General features: G+C 39.9%; 1 protein-coding gene across 1 annotated transcript in view; it reads left to right on the top strand.

The window, feature by feature from the left end:
* The window catches only part of HSD17B12 (hydroxysteroid 17-beta dehydrogenase 12), an 82,884-nt gene that overhangs the window by 27,502 nt on the left and 38,122 nt on the right, over positions 1 to 17,260 (top strand). Inside the window, 2 exon segments of the mRNA XM_064714435.1 lie at positions 4,014 to 4,060; positions 8,540 to 8,615. Of these exon segments, the coding sequence (XP_064570505.1) occupies positions 4,014 to 4,060; positions 8,540 to 8,615 (123 nt within the window).

Genomic DNA, 17,260 nt, shown 5'->3' with positions numbered 1-17,260 from the left:
GAATCTGTTCCAGGTGATGCCTTATTATTTTGTGGAATACCATGTATCCTAAACTGCTGAGGTGGGGGCTTCCCAGGGTAGAACATCTCCAGCCCAATGCCTGTGCATGTATTGATTTATTAGGAGTGAGCTCTTCTCAGAGTATGTTGTGTTACTGGATACCTTCCCTTATTTTTTGTCCCCTGACTTTTAGGGTTGTAGGTGAAAAGGCAAAGATGGGTGTTGACTTCTTTGTCTAAAATTATCTAATGGTGCAATATAAGCTTCCATTCAGGCAAACATTTACTTGGTGGGCTCACACACAAGTTGCCTGGGCACTCTTCTTGCTTCTCTCCTGGAGACAGCAGATGGCTGAAGTGGGAAGCTACTACAGTTAGTCTGACTACTGAGTAAATGTGTATAATCACACTTAGGTACTGGTGCAGCTTTCTTGTATAGACAATAACTTATTTCTATCCTACTTGCTTTGCCTTCTTTAAGCTCTGCCAACTGCAGTCAGTTTGTAACTTTTGCTGGAAGGCAGTCTGTAGAAGAAACAGAATTCAAAAGCTTTTAATACACACTTGGAGTCAAACTAGCTTGGGCACATCAAGTTGATAGTAGAAACTTAGTTAACTAACTGACACAGCTTTGGAGTGGTTGAAACTGCAACATTTCTCTCCAGTATGGAAGCTTGAGATGAATGTAATCAATATGAAAATTTTAAGTCACTTTCTAATGTAGAAGCTTTAGGTCATCTAAAATGTGGAGGAAGACTATTGGTGGCTGAATATTGACTTCTGTGATGTTGGTCCTATCAGTTGCCTTTACCCCACCTCTTTTCCCTGCTTTTACGATGTAAGGTCTAAGTTTTGCTTTCTGCTCTGGCAGATTGCTGTCAGGGCAGCCTTTCTGACCCTCCACACTGCTCACTAGGATCCAGCAAATGAGCAGTAACCAGAGCTGGCTGAACTGGCCAGCAGCAGGCCAGGTCTGTGCTGGTGCATGTTTCCCTTCTCAGTCTGTGGGTGCTGACCTCCATGGCCTCTCCCAGTGCAGCTGTAGATGGCAAATCCATTTGCTTGGAATGGGAGGGAACTGAGCCAGGTGGCTTTTCTCAAAGGGCCTTAGGAAGGGAAGTGTGGCCTGAAAAAAAGGGGTTTTAGGTTAGGTGTTGGAAAGCAGTCCTTGTACTGTCTGTTCTTCAAGATGGTTGAGCATGGAGCAGAAGATAGTTATCCTTCTCCACATGGAACCACTAATTTAATGATGGTCTCAGTGTCCTCCTGTGAGGAGTTCCCTTATTGCTAAGAAAAACTAGCTGCACACTCTCCTGAGGCCTTTTCCTGCAGCAGAAGCAAAACAGGGATATGTATTAACCAGGAGTCTGTTTCTGTAGGTGATGGCTCAAGCACTGCTTTTTTCCTGATGGGATTTTGTAATTTTCATGTACATCAGATTTAGTTAAATTTCTCACATTCTGTTCTGGAGGGTACTTTAATCTCTGGACTACAGGTTATTTTAATTTGAACTAGAACTTATAAAGGCAAAAAAACCATCCTGTTACTCACACTTCAGTTAGAAATCCCTGATCTTCAGCTTATGTGCTCCAGCTGATTCCATTACCATTTACCTAGGCAATGGATTCAATAAATGAGTAAATATCCTTGACTGAAACTACTTGTACTTTACTAAGCCTTTAAAGGGCTACAGGTGCTTTTTGGAGTCCCTGCCTCATGGAGCATGCATTTTTGGCTGCAGCTGCTAGAAGTGGAATAACTTGCAGCGTCAGAAAACAGTGTTTTGAAATGCTGAGCTTGTTATCTGGGAATAAAACCATTAAGTCTGTAAATTCTAAGTTGGAAGAGAAGAAACCATCTAAGTGGTAAAGGGAATGTCTCTTCTTTAGGTGCCTCACTAACTATGGTGAAAGAAACAACCCCTTTCACCAAGTCACTGAAGTTGAATGTTTTCCACGTTGGGCCAGCTTTGAACTTGTCCAGTTACTGTTGTGACCTTATGGGGAGGGGTCCTGGTACTGTTGTCACTGTACTCCTGTGTGCTTCATTGTTTTGCTGAAGGAAAAATTACTTTTATGATAATACATAATGTGGATCCCAGGTCAACAAGGCTGAAACTGAAGCTTGTTAAAGGGATCATGCTGTCCTGCAGGACTGTGGTGTGTCTGGCTGAATGGGCAACAATATTGGTCCAAGTCTGGTTGCAGGAAATGGGCTCCTGGGAAAGTATTCTTGATTTCTTCCCTAAAGTCTGATTTCTATTGGTCATTTGGACCTTTGCTTCACCTTTCCTTACATGGCTTTGTTTCTGTACCAAAACTGTCACTCACACTTCCCTAATGGTGCCTGGATAGGAAGTGGCAAAGCAGTGTGACACAGATACTTGGTTTTCTCAATAAAATTCCCTGGCACTGACAGTGCAGCAGCCAGAGCTCTGTTTGGGAGTTGGAGCATCCAGTGTGTGCAGTATGCATATCCTTATCATGCTGGAGTTATGTCATCTTGGAAATAAACCCTGAAACCAGGGAGGGGATAAACATATATGCATGTACCTTCATTTGTTGTCATCTGTGAATTTCACTTAAATCAGGGATATGACTGCATCTTTATTTCTGGCCTGTTACTGAATTGTTGCTGGACCATTCAAACTCAAATAGGACCTTTGCAGCAGTTTAATCTTTTGTTATTATAGCTACTTATTTATAGGTAGCAGGCACAGAGACTGAAAGGGTTACAGCATTTCCTAGCTGTTATTACTCAAACAGAAATATTCTGGCTGCAGTTTGCATGCTAACTGTTAGAGGGGATCTGCAAGCAGTAACTAATCAAATCATCTGCAAGCACATCTCCTTCCAGTGCTCCAAAGGGAAGCTATTGCTGAATCCCAATGCCAGACAGCACCTCTGTCTGCTATGACTTTCATTCAGATAGAGGTTGACCTGAGAGTTAAACCAACACTCCCAGTTCACTGTTCTGAAACATTAAGCAAGTCCAGTTTTTTGGCTATGGCTACATTCAGTGATAAGCAGAGGAAGCACAAACCAAGCTCTTCTGATCTGATAAAAGGACAAACAGAAAAAATCCAGTATGTTCTGTGGCTACTTGGAGATTGAGAGCAGAGACAGGTAAATGACAGGTTGGACAGGAGAGCTAAAAATGGAAGGATGTTGAGGTGTAGGTGTTGTGTTCGGTGAGAGCAAAAAGCTGAGAGAGAAAAAAAAGGTGGTGCTTAATTTGCTTGCACAAAAAGAGGTTGGAAAAGCAGTTTCTGTATGGAGGAATTGCTATTTACTGGGATGATCAGCTACTAGTGTGGCGAGAGCCCTGGAATAATCTGTCAAACTAATGGCATGTTGAGTCACTCACAGCTTCTCAGCTTGTGGAAAAGAATCCTAGAAAGACTTGAAGCTTGACACAGATCCAGTCACCCACAGGTGAGAAAGTTTAAGCTGTAGAAGCCCAGCTTGCAGCTGATGCCTGGATCAGTTGCTCATACTAGTGCTGGTGAGCACAATGGCCATGAGGAACTGAAACCTGCTGGAGCAACACTAACAGAAAGCTGTTGCTTGTGTCCTAAAATCTGTTTTCCTGGATGCTTACTGGATTTGAGATACTTTTTATTTTACTGTACAGTTAAAGCTAAGTTGACAGCTGGTTTAATAGTCACAAATCAGCTTTTTTTGTTTTTTTAAGTTAAATGGCTTGGAAATCTTAGTCCACAAAGTTTCTGAAGAAGAGTATTAGGACAGAGGCCTGGCTTTAGAAGGGGTGCTGAACCTGATTCTTGAAACACATTAGGCTCCTAATTCCCTTTCTTTCCTTTCTTACCTATGGAAAGGTTTTAGTGTGAGTTATTATAGTAATTTCATAGGAGTTGTACACCTGTCCCAGAGACTTTGATATGTTTCTGTCTGGAATGAGTACTTTAATAGCCTACAAACAAACACACACATTGCAATTACTTCTGTGAAGCAATTAATGCAGATTTGTCTTTTTTTTTTTTTTTTTTTGCAGTGGTCACGGGAGCTACTGATGGGATTGGAAAAGCCTATGCAGAAGAGGTAAGAATTCTCACCACTTGGAAGTCTGTCTTGATTCTTAGCAATATGACAAGCTGACTCAACTCCATCAAGCTGCATGTGATATTTCCTCACCTTATTTTAACATAGATATCTGTGGAGACAGAGGTCCCTTCCCTACCTTGCCTTCCTCTGCTAACCAACCAAAAGTTGTATCTCTTTTTGTTAGTTTCTTGTTAATTTCTTTTATTTGTGAACTATATTTTCAGCTCTTACCTTGTCCTTCAGTTTTTATTTTTAACTTCTTTCATTTTTAAAAGAATTTTAACTTTCTCAGCCCTTGGTAATTCCTTTTGGTACTTCCAGGCACTGACTAAATGGCATTTACAGCTGCCAGCAGTAACTGCCAATTATTTTCTCTAGTTCATGAAGTCTCTGAAGCTGGGTTTTACCTTTATCTCTTCTACTGTACTTTTGCTCTTGATGGGTATGTGGGCTCCAGATATATTTCATATACTGGAATGTATTGCATAAGAAAGTGCCTGTTAGTATAGGGTAATTTAGCTTATAAAGCCCAGAGAACATAATGACAAATAGTGCTGACTACAACAATTTATAGCAAAAATAACTTTAAACTCAGCATTAGTATCAGAGTGAGCCTGTCTGTACTCATTTTTGTGTTCTCTGAAACACCAGCATGATTTTGTGTGAGATCAGCTGTGAGAGATTCCCTTTTCCTTAGTTTTTTCTTATTTAATTTTTTTTTGTTTGTTTTGTGAAGCCCACAGGGAAAATGGCGTTCCTCTTCATGGGTAGTCCTTGTCCTTTGGATTTCCTGTCATCCTGATGTGCCTTGCCCTGCTATCTGCAGCTCTAGCCCCCAAATTCATTTCTACTTTGCAGGAAGTAGTACTTCATAGTCCTGGTTTGAGAAAGGGGAGTTGGCTGCAAAAGGGATTAAGCCTGGTGCCAGCAGCACCTGACCGTGGCATATTGCTCACAGCTCATAGCTGCCAGGTACCCCAGTTACATGGCACCAAAGCAAATGATGCAACACTTAATTTTAACTGTCTAGAGCAAGTGGAAGGAGGTCACTGTGCCCACAGCAGAGCGTTATCAGGAGGAAGGCCTCTGGTGTGGGAGACACCCCCTGAACATCATGAGAGATTAGTTTCAGGATCTATATGGCAAGGTACTGGGTGAATAAAATGAGAGTTTGCTTTATGTTCTGAAATGTCTCTAAGAACTAGGCTGCTTCTGAGCATGGATGTCTGCTGCTGGCTGACTGCTGCCCTCAAACCCCCATTAGGAAAGCATCACAAGTATGAGATAGTGTTGGAAAACCATGTCTACTACAGCTGCCTTGCAGTGGTTGCTGTAAGCACAGAACACCCCAAAGGGTACAGGTACTCATTCTTGGGCTACAGAATAAAACATACTTTGAGTTGTAGTTATTATTGTTGTTACTTAAGCATTTATTTAGAATAAAACACAAATCCATCCTTTGGTAGCTTAAATGGATGAAGAATACTTTGATAAAGTCAAGTGTGGATGTCGGGTGAAATGTGGAATACCTGAAGAGACATCTCAGTCTTTAACTCTAGAGGCATCTACAGAAGTCTGCCAGAAGAGGCTTGATTTTCGACTAAAAATTCCCTCCTGGCTGCTATAAATTCCTCTGGCATATAGCTGCTTGGGCCCTGATGGCTGTGATTATAGTCATGTAGACAACTTTCTTTTCCTTGGAGTAATTTGTGAGAATTGTAACTGTGTGTAGAGAATTGCCTCTTTGAAAGTTTGATATGGTCTCACTGGAAAGTGATGGAAGAACATTATGAGTGTGTGGAATCTTGGGTTATACTCTGCTCTGTAGATTATTTTCCTTTTCCAAGCAAAGAACTGTTTCTACGTTTTCACTCTTGCAGTATTAAGACCTTTAATCTTTGCCCAGCACTGATATTCTTATCATTGCTAGATCACCCCGTTGTGAAAGGTTTCATGTTTTGAGGATATGATGAGGAGTCAGTATTTGTTGCCTCTCTATCATTATCTTTTGTTTGTTTTCAAAAATCATTAGTATAAATTCAACCTTAGCCTTATTTGTGTGCTGGTGATAAACTAGAGGTTGTGATCCCATTGCATACTCTGCAGTACTCTACTATGCACATCTGTTTAGTATAGCATTTTTAGAATCTCTTGCTATGTCTATTCTAACAAGAGCTTTAACCTTGCTTTGGCTGACTGTTGATGTCATTGTTTTCCATCTTGGAGAGGAAGGGTTTATACAGCAGCTGTGTTTTGCTACCAGAGTGGAAAATGTGGTAGTCACTAACATGGCATTTTAGGAAATCAAACACCTCCATTCATCAGCTCCATTAGAATGGTAACCCTTGCTTGCATCAATCCTTAGGCTACAAGGGTAGCTTCCCAACATATGCTACTCTGGGTGAGTTTTTATGGTAAGTCTTGAGATCCTGTCATTCTGCCGTTTCAGGATATTGGCCAAAGGGACAAGTGTAATGATAGGTTATCTACAAAGCAAGTGGTTCTTCCTTGATTCCTATATAAAAATGAAATTAGTAACTGGGATCTCAGGAATCATTATCTCTCTTTGGATGATTGTGTTTCCTTTCAACCAACTAGGTTTATACCAGTGAAGGCAGAGTGCTCATCAGGCACCTTAATTGAACTTGCTCTTGAGTGCTGTATCTTCTTCAACTTTGATTACTTCTCTTAGTGATATTTGTTCCTAGTTACAGGGTCTTCTGTTGGCTCTTTTATGTGCTTTCTACTTAAAACTCCACTTGCAAAAGGGTTTCCAATTTCAGATTGGAAACTACTTCTCAGAGTGCATCCCTTCAGTGTGAACATAGCAGAGGTTTCTCTCAAGCTTGCCCTTATGGTGGAAATTCTCTAAATGTGGTGAAGTTCCACTGACTGGATGTATTGGCATCACTTTACTTCCTTGACTTTTGAGACAAATACAGATGAATACTTTTCCATTAAGCCCAGGTACCTACTGAAGCAGTCTGAGAGCCCAAGGGTCATGACTGCTGAAAGAGAGCAAACTCCTCTGTCTGCAGTCTGGAGCTTTGCATCCATGAGGAAGATCTCTGATGCTTTTTTCCTCATGGGACAGCAGTTATTTTGGATTCTGAGTAGATTACTGTCAGATTGTCCTAGCAGGTTAGGTATGTGAGGCTTTCACTGCCTTGATCCTGTGGAATGAGAGTGCTTTTCCCTTCTTCCTGGTGCCTTCCAAGCCTACCGTGGGCTTCATGTAAAGTGTGTTCCAGTGAGCCAGGTGCTTCTCTGCAGTTGGCTGGATGTGTTAATCCCTTTCAGCCAGTAATTCTTGTAACACCACATCATTTCCTCCAGCAGAAGGCTTAAGTTGCCTGTGAGCCTGAACCTGGCAGCTTTTTGCTAGTGATTCCTGTGGTGTCTTTGGTGTCACCACACCTCAATCTATGCTCATGAGATCTAGTATGAGATTTCTACTGCTTGGAAGTAGAACACACACCTGGAAGTAAAGTAGAGAGTTCACTGATGAATTCTGCCATACCTCTGTCTGACAGAATCACTGGTGCTTTGCATTCTCCTGCTAGAAAAGTGGACAGCTTTAAACCACTTCAGGTTGTGGCTGTACTGTGGTGTAGTGTTTTGAGGGTTTTGGGTCTGTGTGTTTTGTTGGTTAGCTGGGATTTTTTTGTTGTTGTGGTTTTTTAAAAATTCCATCAGAGTCCCATTCTCATCAGCTTCTGAAGGCAGTGAAGGAGCTTTACTGGAGCAATTTCAACATACATGGTTTTTATGTGTAGGTCTTAAGTGTCAGAGCCACTTTGAACTGTGGACAGATACATTGTTTCTACTTGTAGTCACAAACATAATTTTCATTTCAGAGTAATTCAGATACGTAGCTGTCATCCTGCGGACACTTTTCAGTTGAGTTGTTAGATCTCATTTTAAACTTGCAGTGGCAGGTCTGATTTGATGACCATTGTATGCTCTGGCCCCATCTTAATTTCCTCAGATGGCTTCCCTAAAAGAGTTTTAGAAGTAAATTAACCTTAATACCTATGAGTAGTACAAAGTAAGAGTGGAGCCTTACTAAAGGGAGGAAGTATTGAGTTGCAACACAGATGTTCAAATGACCATGGATATCTCAACTTGGCATGTTAAACTTCATTATGGATAATAATATCTTTGCTCTGGCTTGCAGAGGTAGTGTAAAAGTTCTGTAAAATATCCACTGTTTGTTTTCTGTTTTATAAATGTGCCTATCCACCTCCATTAGATGACTGAGAAGATAGCATGGTGTGAATGGAATTAAATAAGAAATAACATGGAAGTATTTATCCTGGTTTTCCCCTTTGTATCTATTTAAAATTGTATTTTTTTCAGACTTTCTGGTCATATATTGTTGAGATGTTTGATGAATTTTGCAATTGCTTTGATTAGGATACTAACTTGGAAGTGATTTATGACTATTCTAATGTGTCCTGTTTTTTCTTCTTGCAGTTAGCAAGACGTGGAATGAAGGTGGTTCTAATCAGTAGGTCAAAAGAAAAACTGGACCAGGTTTCTACTGAAATAAGTGAGTTAAAACTTCTTCCCTAAACTTCACTGGCATGCTTATAAATAAATGCAATTGCACATGAATTTCATACATGCTAATATATACAGCTCTGATTTTGAAGAGTTTGCTCTTGTGCACAGTACAAATGTTACAGATATAAGTGGTAAAGGCCTTGCAGTTCAATTTTACAGCTCTTCATATTTAACTTCTGAGAACAATAGGCCTTAATTCTGAAATAAGTACTCCTAAAACTGTTAGTCTTCCATAAGAGTAGCTTACCAGGCCAGACTGAAATACCACCTATTCACATAGTAGTAGTTATCTAAAATCATAATAAGGCAAGAAACATGCAGTCATTTCTCCATCTGAATATTCTCTCTGAAGCAAGTTTGATTTCATGGGGTCCAGCCATAAGGGTGGTTTCTTTGCAACTAGTGTTTTCTTTGTTATTTGCTGTCTTACCAAGTATACAGATTTATTGTGGGTAGCTTGCCCCATCTCCCTCTTTTTTGTTTTGTTTGAATAAACTACTCAAATAATATATTAGAGACCTGTAATCTCTTTTGAGGTGATGAGTGTTCATAGTCATAAGAATATATGGAATGAGTTAATGTGTTTAAGAACATGTATTAGGGATTGTTTCTTCAGTAAGTGTGTAGCAAATGGCTGTAATGGAAAAATAAGGGAGCAACTTTAGTGTTTCAATCACAAATGGGTATTTCTACAGGATCAGTTAGGAAAAAAACTTCCTCAAGTCTCATGCTGACAAATGATTTCCCAATCAGAGCAAAGTATAATCTAAACCACAAGAACTCCTTTTCTAATCTATATCTCTTTTATTAAGGCATATTTCATGCAAGGTTATTAGTTTGTGCAGTGTATGTCAAGATAAAGTGAGAAATATAACCATGTGAAAAGGTTTTGATAAGCAGGAGTAGAAGTTGTGTACTATAAAGCAGGTTTCTCAGCCTAATGATGTTGGGCAAAGAAAGCTTTAAGATGATGCTTCTGTGCTACCCTCCCTTGTCTTGCTTAGGCTTTCTAAAATGGTTTGTGTATGTAATGCATATAATGGTAACAACTGCTCTCTTTCCAAGGTCATAAATGTATAATTTTGGCTTAAATTTACTAAAAATTTCTGTGTATTTGTTAGTGGCACTGTTTTACTATAAAGCATAATCCCCTAAGTCAAGAGTCGACACACTGCTGTGTGAAGTTGTAAAGGATTGCCAAGTGAAAGTAAGGATGACTGAAAAACTCAAGGACTTCAGCTTGCTAAACAGTAGCTGTTGTACTCGATCTGTAAATTCAGGACATACAGTTCTGTTGATATCAATGTCACTATTTCTGGCTTTTAGTGTCCAATGTAAGATGACATATCAAACTGTTTTCTAGACAGAAAATTATTCTTTCCTATGTGTATGTTTGAGTTGTAAAGAGCATTCCTTCTTAGAGCAAAGTTGTCATCAAGTTCTATCTTCCACTGATTTGGAAGTAAGTTGCATTGTTCATTATTATCCTTCATTTAAGGCAGTCACGGCAGTGTCTGGACCTCCCTGTGACACTGGGCAGTGTAGTGACAGTGTAGATGCAGCAGAATAGGTGTCACTGCCTGGGTAACCTGTCTCACTGCTGATGCTTGCTGCCCATACATAAGGAAGCTACAACAAGGGGGTGTTTTTTGGTGGTTCACTGCAGTAGCTGGCTGATAGTTTGCTGCATTTGTGTGGGCATGTGCAGTCACGTTTCCAGCAACGTTACATAAACTTGTTTTGCTAAGTCAAACTATAACTGAAAGAAGTTTCTACAAATAGTCTTGTTCAGGAATCAAACACCTATGCATGAAGTGGCAAGCTTCTTGAGGGTGGTCATAACCCTTTCTGTAACAGTCTGGGTATCTCTTTCTCCCTGGGAATTAAGCATGATGCTGACAAGATAGATAAATCTACTGCTTTGAGCTTCAGCACTTACATGGTAGCTGCTGGGGGAGGCTCTCAGATTAAAAAAATAGGTACATTTCCTTATGTGAAGCAGCCTGTAATACATAATTACTGTTAGGCCTCACCCAAACATTTTTCTGCTTCCTTTCCTAAACTGTTGTGAATTGAGATGACTCATGCTGGGTTTTCAGAACACTTCTTTTGACAACACTGAGCTACTGAAAAGTATACCTTGTTCATCGTGGCATCTACTGAAGGGTTAGGATAGTCTGCATGAACAAGCAAGCCTGAGTTGCACTTCCAGATGCTGCTAGGTTTTAGCTGGACAGAATTGTCTTGTATTCAGTCCCATGTGGGCTCTGCAGTCTGCTCAGATGTTGTCATATATAAGGTGGGTGACTTTTTTAATGCTAAGTCCGTAATTACCTAAACGGTTCCCTTGCAGGCTTCTAAGGTAACTTTAAACTTCTTTATAGTGGTCCATTGTTCTTCAAATTGGCACAGAGCTTTCTCCTCTTGAGTAATGACTCTTAATCACTTTAAGGAAGAATAGCTGTTTAACTAATTCCAGTTCTTTGGGTTGTGTGGTCCTGTGCATGTTTTCAGTTTGCTCCTCCTTTTCATTAATCAATCTCATGCATATCCTATTGAATGGATAGATACACCCTGCCATAAATAATGACAGGGGTTTTCAGACTCAGGTGTGTTCATTCTACTTCAGAAGGCTCATCTGCTCATAGGGTAGACTTCTACTAGGACTGACATCTATTTACAAAATGCAAGTTGTATAACCACCATCATAAGGGAGATACTCATATGTCTTTCTGCATGTTAAATGCCAGTTGACCTGGAGCTGATTTTTTTTTTTTTTAATGTGCATATGCACATTAAAGTGGCTGAATTGATGTTATAGGAACACCAGATGTTCTGAATGTGCAGCTCAGTTTGAGCAACAAAAATTACTGGGTTAATTACAAGTTTTTGAAGACTTTATAAGATTTTGCACTGTGTTTTCAAGCATGTTTTAAAGCTTTTTTTTTTTTCAGAGTACTTAGGTGTTGTAGGATTTGCTGTAAAATTATGCTTTTTGTTCCCTAAGAAATATGGATATAGGGATAATATAGGACACAATAGGGAGAACATTGGATAATAGGGATACTCTACTAAGAAATAGTGTGTCAGCCACTGACTGAAGAAAAAAATTTAGAATTTCCTCTTCAGTCATCATGGACAACCTTTATGAGGAATTATATAAGTTTTATGGAAGTATATTGGATGTTTTAATCAAGTTGTCAGGCACAAGCACAGACTATTAAGGTCACTGGAAAGAAGGCTTCTCTAGTTTAGTTCATGCTGCTTCACTGTTCCACCACTTTTCTGAAGTGTCTGTTGCATTGCATTGTTAAACACTTCCAAACATTCAGGGAGGATCAGGAAGAAAATTTCTCTGTGAATGGAGACAATTGTTTGAGTGCCACATAATGAGTCTATTTCCTGATTTGCTGTATTTAATAATGAGCATGGTCCAAGAGATCTCAGGTGCTCTGTGCTAGCAGTTGGTTCTTGAACCATGGATTTGCAGGCAGATAAGCTTCAGTTACTGCACTGGATAAGTTTGTTCTGAGGGAATTGACAACTACTTTGCTGTGGAAACTCATTATCCAGAGGCTGCAATATGAAGAATGTAGTGCAGACCAGATAAGCAAGGAAAAACTTCAGTTTGTCTATAGGAAAATTGTCAAAAGAATTTGGTATTGGTGTCCATTGTTAGGTGGTACCTTCACAGCACACTTCATGGAGTTGAGCATGAGCTGCAAGAGCCAGGAAAAAACTGCTACTGCTTGCTGGTGTTTCTACTTACAAGTCTGAGTAACTACTTGTAGGCGAGTGCATATAAAAGCAACATGGCAGATTTTGTCATCAGTTATTATATAATGAAAGGAAATTCCTATTTACTGCTTTCAAGTTGGTGGTTTAGTTTTACCTACACACAGATGATAAAATTGGCTCCAATTAAATGGTTTGAATTTAGAGAAATCGATTGTTTTTCCAGTGTATTCTCAAAAATTAACATTTAATTGGAATACACTATAAGCCTTTCATACTTGGGAACTACATACATACAGCCTTACATGCACTGGGAACTAATGTTCAAAACTTGGATTCTGCTACATGTCTATAAGAAAGTACAAGTTTCTTCTATAAGGAAAGAAAGATTTTTGGCAATTTTGCAAAAATCTATGTAGCTGTTTCATTCCAGTACATTTCCTCAGCCCAATGTGTAGTGTGTCTAAGTTGCTTGATCATGGTAGCTTCATCTTGAGCTACTCTCTAACCCTAAGATTTTGGTTATCATTAACTGATAACTGTCGTATTTATATTCAGGATCTCTTGTGTTCTAATACTCTGGCATGATTTTTGAGTACAAAAATGGGATGTGGTGCCAAACCCAGAAATGTTTCTTCCCCATTTCCTAGGCAGGTGGGTTTTACAGTTTTCTTCTGCTTTCTTGGTGAGCCGGTTGTGGGCAGCACCTGAAGCAGATGTGATGCTGACCCCTGTGCTTGTGCCCCATCCCTCACCGTGACCCAGTGCAGCAAATGGGCCATGCTCCCATGGCAAACCTGGCCCTGCAGATGCTCACCTGCACCTCCCTTGGAGCACTTGGCTCCTTCATCTCTGCCCTGTCACTCAGATTTCCTCTCTGCTGCACCCCAGTACATCCTCCTCACATTTTGGAGTTGGCAAGTGAGAATATTTGTGTTTAATAGAGGAGGTTGAAATGCAGACAAGTTCTGAGAGGAAGGGGACATCTTTTGCACAGAAATGACATTCTTTGCACAGAAATGACAAGATTCACTTGCCTGAGCTTAACTTGAAGACTAAGTGAATCTGGCAGTTATTCTGACCTTTAGTGATCTATTTTAAGGTAAATGAATACGTTTGCAGCCTTCTATCACCTGAGCCAGGTTCAGGTTGACATACTTGAAATCCTCATATATTTCTTGGACTTGACAAAATGGCTTCAAATATTTTAGACTTGTTTTGATGCACTGAAGTCACCTTTCACATAAAGTTGTAGTGTTGTAGTGTGAGAGTCTTTGATAATGAACTCTTGAATTTAATGGCTGAAGAAAGTTTCCCTTCGATGAAGTGAATGAAGTTCTCTTGGTTTTGCCTTGTGTGAGCCCCTTAGTAAAGGAGCAGTTGGTGGACACTGTAGAGAGTGGACAGAGGATTCAAACTGAATTAACTTTCATTAATTTGTTAATAAATTAAGTAGATGACCCTAATGTAAAAAATAGAGCTATTGGAAAAGGAGCTTATTTTCAATTTGGAATTTTTGTCGTCTTTAAGAAGAAGTCTGCTTCTGTGGCTGGATATTTTTCCTGCTTAATCCTTCTTTTTTTATGGTCTTTTCTTGAATTTTCTCATTGACATTTTGTCTGGATTCATTAAAAGAAATTGAACAGAATACTTAGAGAGGAACACTTGACAGATGCCCTGCAAACTACAGGATGGAGTTCTAGAACTACTTGACCTCTTAGGAGAGTTTTGAGGTAGCAGTCTGGTAGGACTACACACAGGTAAATGTTCTGCAGATGATCAGTAATATCCTTGCAGAAGGACTTCCTTCCCATATCATGTGTCAGCATATAGAGAGCAGACCACGTGTCACAGGTGGTTTTAGGGATGAAAACCAGGAACTTTATTAGTCAGTGTAGGGGTTCCACAAAGTAGTAGGTGAGCTGGCAAGCTCTAGGAGATGGTGCTTTTTCACAGCTGGTAGGACTGAGTGAGTTTCTTCCAGAAATGCCAGTGTGTTTCTATGCAGTACTTACTAATAGCTAATAAACCCAGGAAGTCCAGGGAAAGGAATGTATGAAGGTTATTTAAATATAAATGCAGGACTTTGGGTTTCCTTGTCTGAATATAAAGGCAGCAGAAGTAGCCTCATACTCTATATATTGTGCCTGTACGATCAGGACTAACTCTGGGACCTAATGGTTTCTTGAGTCTTAAAGCTTTACATGTTAGGTAATTGGATCAATGGGCAGGTGACTTCCTTGGTACTTTTGAAAGCCAGAGTTGAACAATCAGGAATTGTCATCCCTGCAGATGTTTGGGGTCACTGCTGCCTCTGCCTGACAGTAGTTGTGTGGGGGGATACACTGCATTTTCTGTAATACTCAGGAACTAATGCCTGTCTCTTCTAACAACCTATCTGTAACATAAGCCTTTAGGGATGCCGAAACAAGAGCCTCTGGGCCTTTGAACACCTTGTGAGCTGCAATCTATTGCTTATCACTTTCAGTGTAAAATATGCTGAACATCACATGAAAAGATAAGTATTGGATGTTTTCACATTGGATTGGGTGAAAATCTGCTTTGAAAATTTAGTTTAAAACAACTGGTAGAAGGTCTATTACTGAGAGACTTAAAATCAGGCCTTTTAAGTGTCCCTGCAAGGAATAGTCTCTCTCTGGCACAAGAAGGGACTATGTGGTGCAAACAGTACTGTCTTCCTTCTGCAACTTCATTCTATGAATGTGTATTTTAGTATTATGTCACTTTTTTAGCAGGTTAAGTTCCATTACATCAAGTCCTTTTTATATGTCAAAGCTGTAAAAATCCCTGATAGACTTCTCTACTGAGGAAATAGTGATAATCGCTTCTATGGTTTTTCATGAATATGTTGTGCTGAGGAAAAAAAATGCTAGTTAGTAGCTCTTCATAGAGAAAGGAAACTCAGTTGATTTGTTCTGCACAACAAATTCTTTTAAAAAAATCCTTGAATATGTGAGAAATAAACAATTTTCAAATTTGTGTAGCTACTGGATAAAAGTATGCCTGCTGTAACTCTGTGCCACACTTCCAGTGTTGAGTGGGTACTCAGTTTTTTTGAGCAGTAGATGGGGACTAATTAACAATGGATTTTTCCTTACAAGTAATACTTTTGAGAAAACTGAAAACTTGTCTTTTTAAGTGCCTGACTTTGGGATACAGCAAACATTTTACTGTGGATGCTGAATTGGAGCTATAAAAGATAATGCTGAATTAGCCTAGAAACTTGTTTCCCTTTTTAAATATGCTTTAATTCAAGTACAGTGACTGACTTAAATATCTTGAAATTTACTTGAGAGTAAGGGCATAATTTCTTTTTGTTAATCCATGGTATGATACCTTTCAGTCTCTATAAGTGACACTAAGTTCTCCTTACAGTGTATTTTTTCTGGTCTTTCTGAAATTCATTCTGTTGAGCCTAAATCTGAAAAAAAGATGTTGGGTTTTTTTTTAATAATTACGGTTCTAATAAGTATATGGCTGAAGAATTTGGACTCCATTTTGCAAAAAGTGATGCAAAATTCATGTTTACATGTATACACATGTCAGGTGTGCACATTGTCACAGACAATAATAATGGCATTAAGGGAAAGGAAATGTTACAGGAAGTATGGGAAATAGTCCATATGCCCTTCCTAAAGTGATTAAGTGAATGAAAAATACCTCTCTTCATGCTTAGTAACAACAAATACATCAATGAATATTTTAAAAAAATCATGGGGGGGGGTTGAAAATAGTGTTGGGGAAAGAGAGGAAGGGGAGTTTGAGAAGCTGCCTACTGCACAATAACAACCTTCCCACGCTTCACGTTGTGCATCCCCCTGAAATAGCTCGGGATTGTGCCCTAGCCCCTCCTTGTGCAGCCTCAGCCAGAGTGGATATTTCGGGGCTGTGCTGCAGAGAGCTATTCTGGGAGTCACCACTCCTGGCAGCTCAGCACAGCTCAGCTCAGCACGGCGCAGCGCGGGGGCGGCCGCACGTGCGGGGCCCGGAGCCCCCCGTGCCTGCACACGGGGCCAGGGGTGCGTGGGGAGCTCCGCTCGCCTGGCTGCCTGCAGGCGCTCAAACACTGCCAGCACTCGCGGGTGCAGCCCCCCTGGCTGCCAGCCTCTGCAGCTGTTTGTCACAGCCTGCTTGATTTTGTGTTTTTAGTTAGCTTGGTAATTAGAACAAGCTTGATTTAGAAAAGCTTGCAATGCTGAGCATAATATTTGGGTGAATGGCCTTATTGATTGATCCTGCGTTGCTCAGAATGTGTTTCTGACTTGGTTAGTGTGTTTTAGAAATTGTAATGTATTTTGATGTAATGGAAGTCAGAGGAGAGCAAATGGAGGCAATTATTAATAAAGTGTGTTTTCCCTCTGTTTTGTAGTACTGTACATACACATTAAAAACTTAAGCACCCAAATAGCTCAATGGTTTTTGGACTTTGGCTCGGAGAGCTGAAGTCATCTGTGAAAGCTGAGAAGTGATGAACTGACTTTTGTATGTCTGTGTATATTGAAACTTAAAGTTAGCAGAACATTTAAATTAAGATCTGTCATTGTTTTACCTGCTCCACAGTTCTATGTGATTAGATTTTTAAAAAATATTCTCTCTTTTTAAGGAAGCTGTTTCTGTGAGATTACATGTGCAACTATTGCGCTACGTAAGGAATTCCCTGGAAGTCCTGCATGTGTACTTGAATGAAAGGAATTGGAACCTATTCCTAGAGGCTTGACCAAGTGTTCATATGCATATATGAAACTTAAAACAATCTGTGGAAACATAGCAAATACTGTTGAATTGTAGGCAGACATCTTAAGTTATGTAGGAACAGCACAGGCTTACTTTGCAACAGGTGCAACAGAGCTTCCTTTTAGTGATTTCTTTGATTAT

This window comes from Zonotrichia leucophrys, chromosome 5, assembly GCF_028769735.1.
Source record: "Zonotrichia leucophrys gambelii isolate GWCS_2022_RI chromosome 5, RI_Zleu_2.0, whole genome shotgun sequence".
Taxonomy (NCBI): domain Eukaryota; kingdom Metazoa; phylum Chordata; class Aves; order Passeriformes; family Passerellidae; genus Zonotrichia; species Zonotrichia leucophrys.
This window is presented reverse-complemented; position numbering and strand designations above follow the sequence as displayed.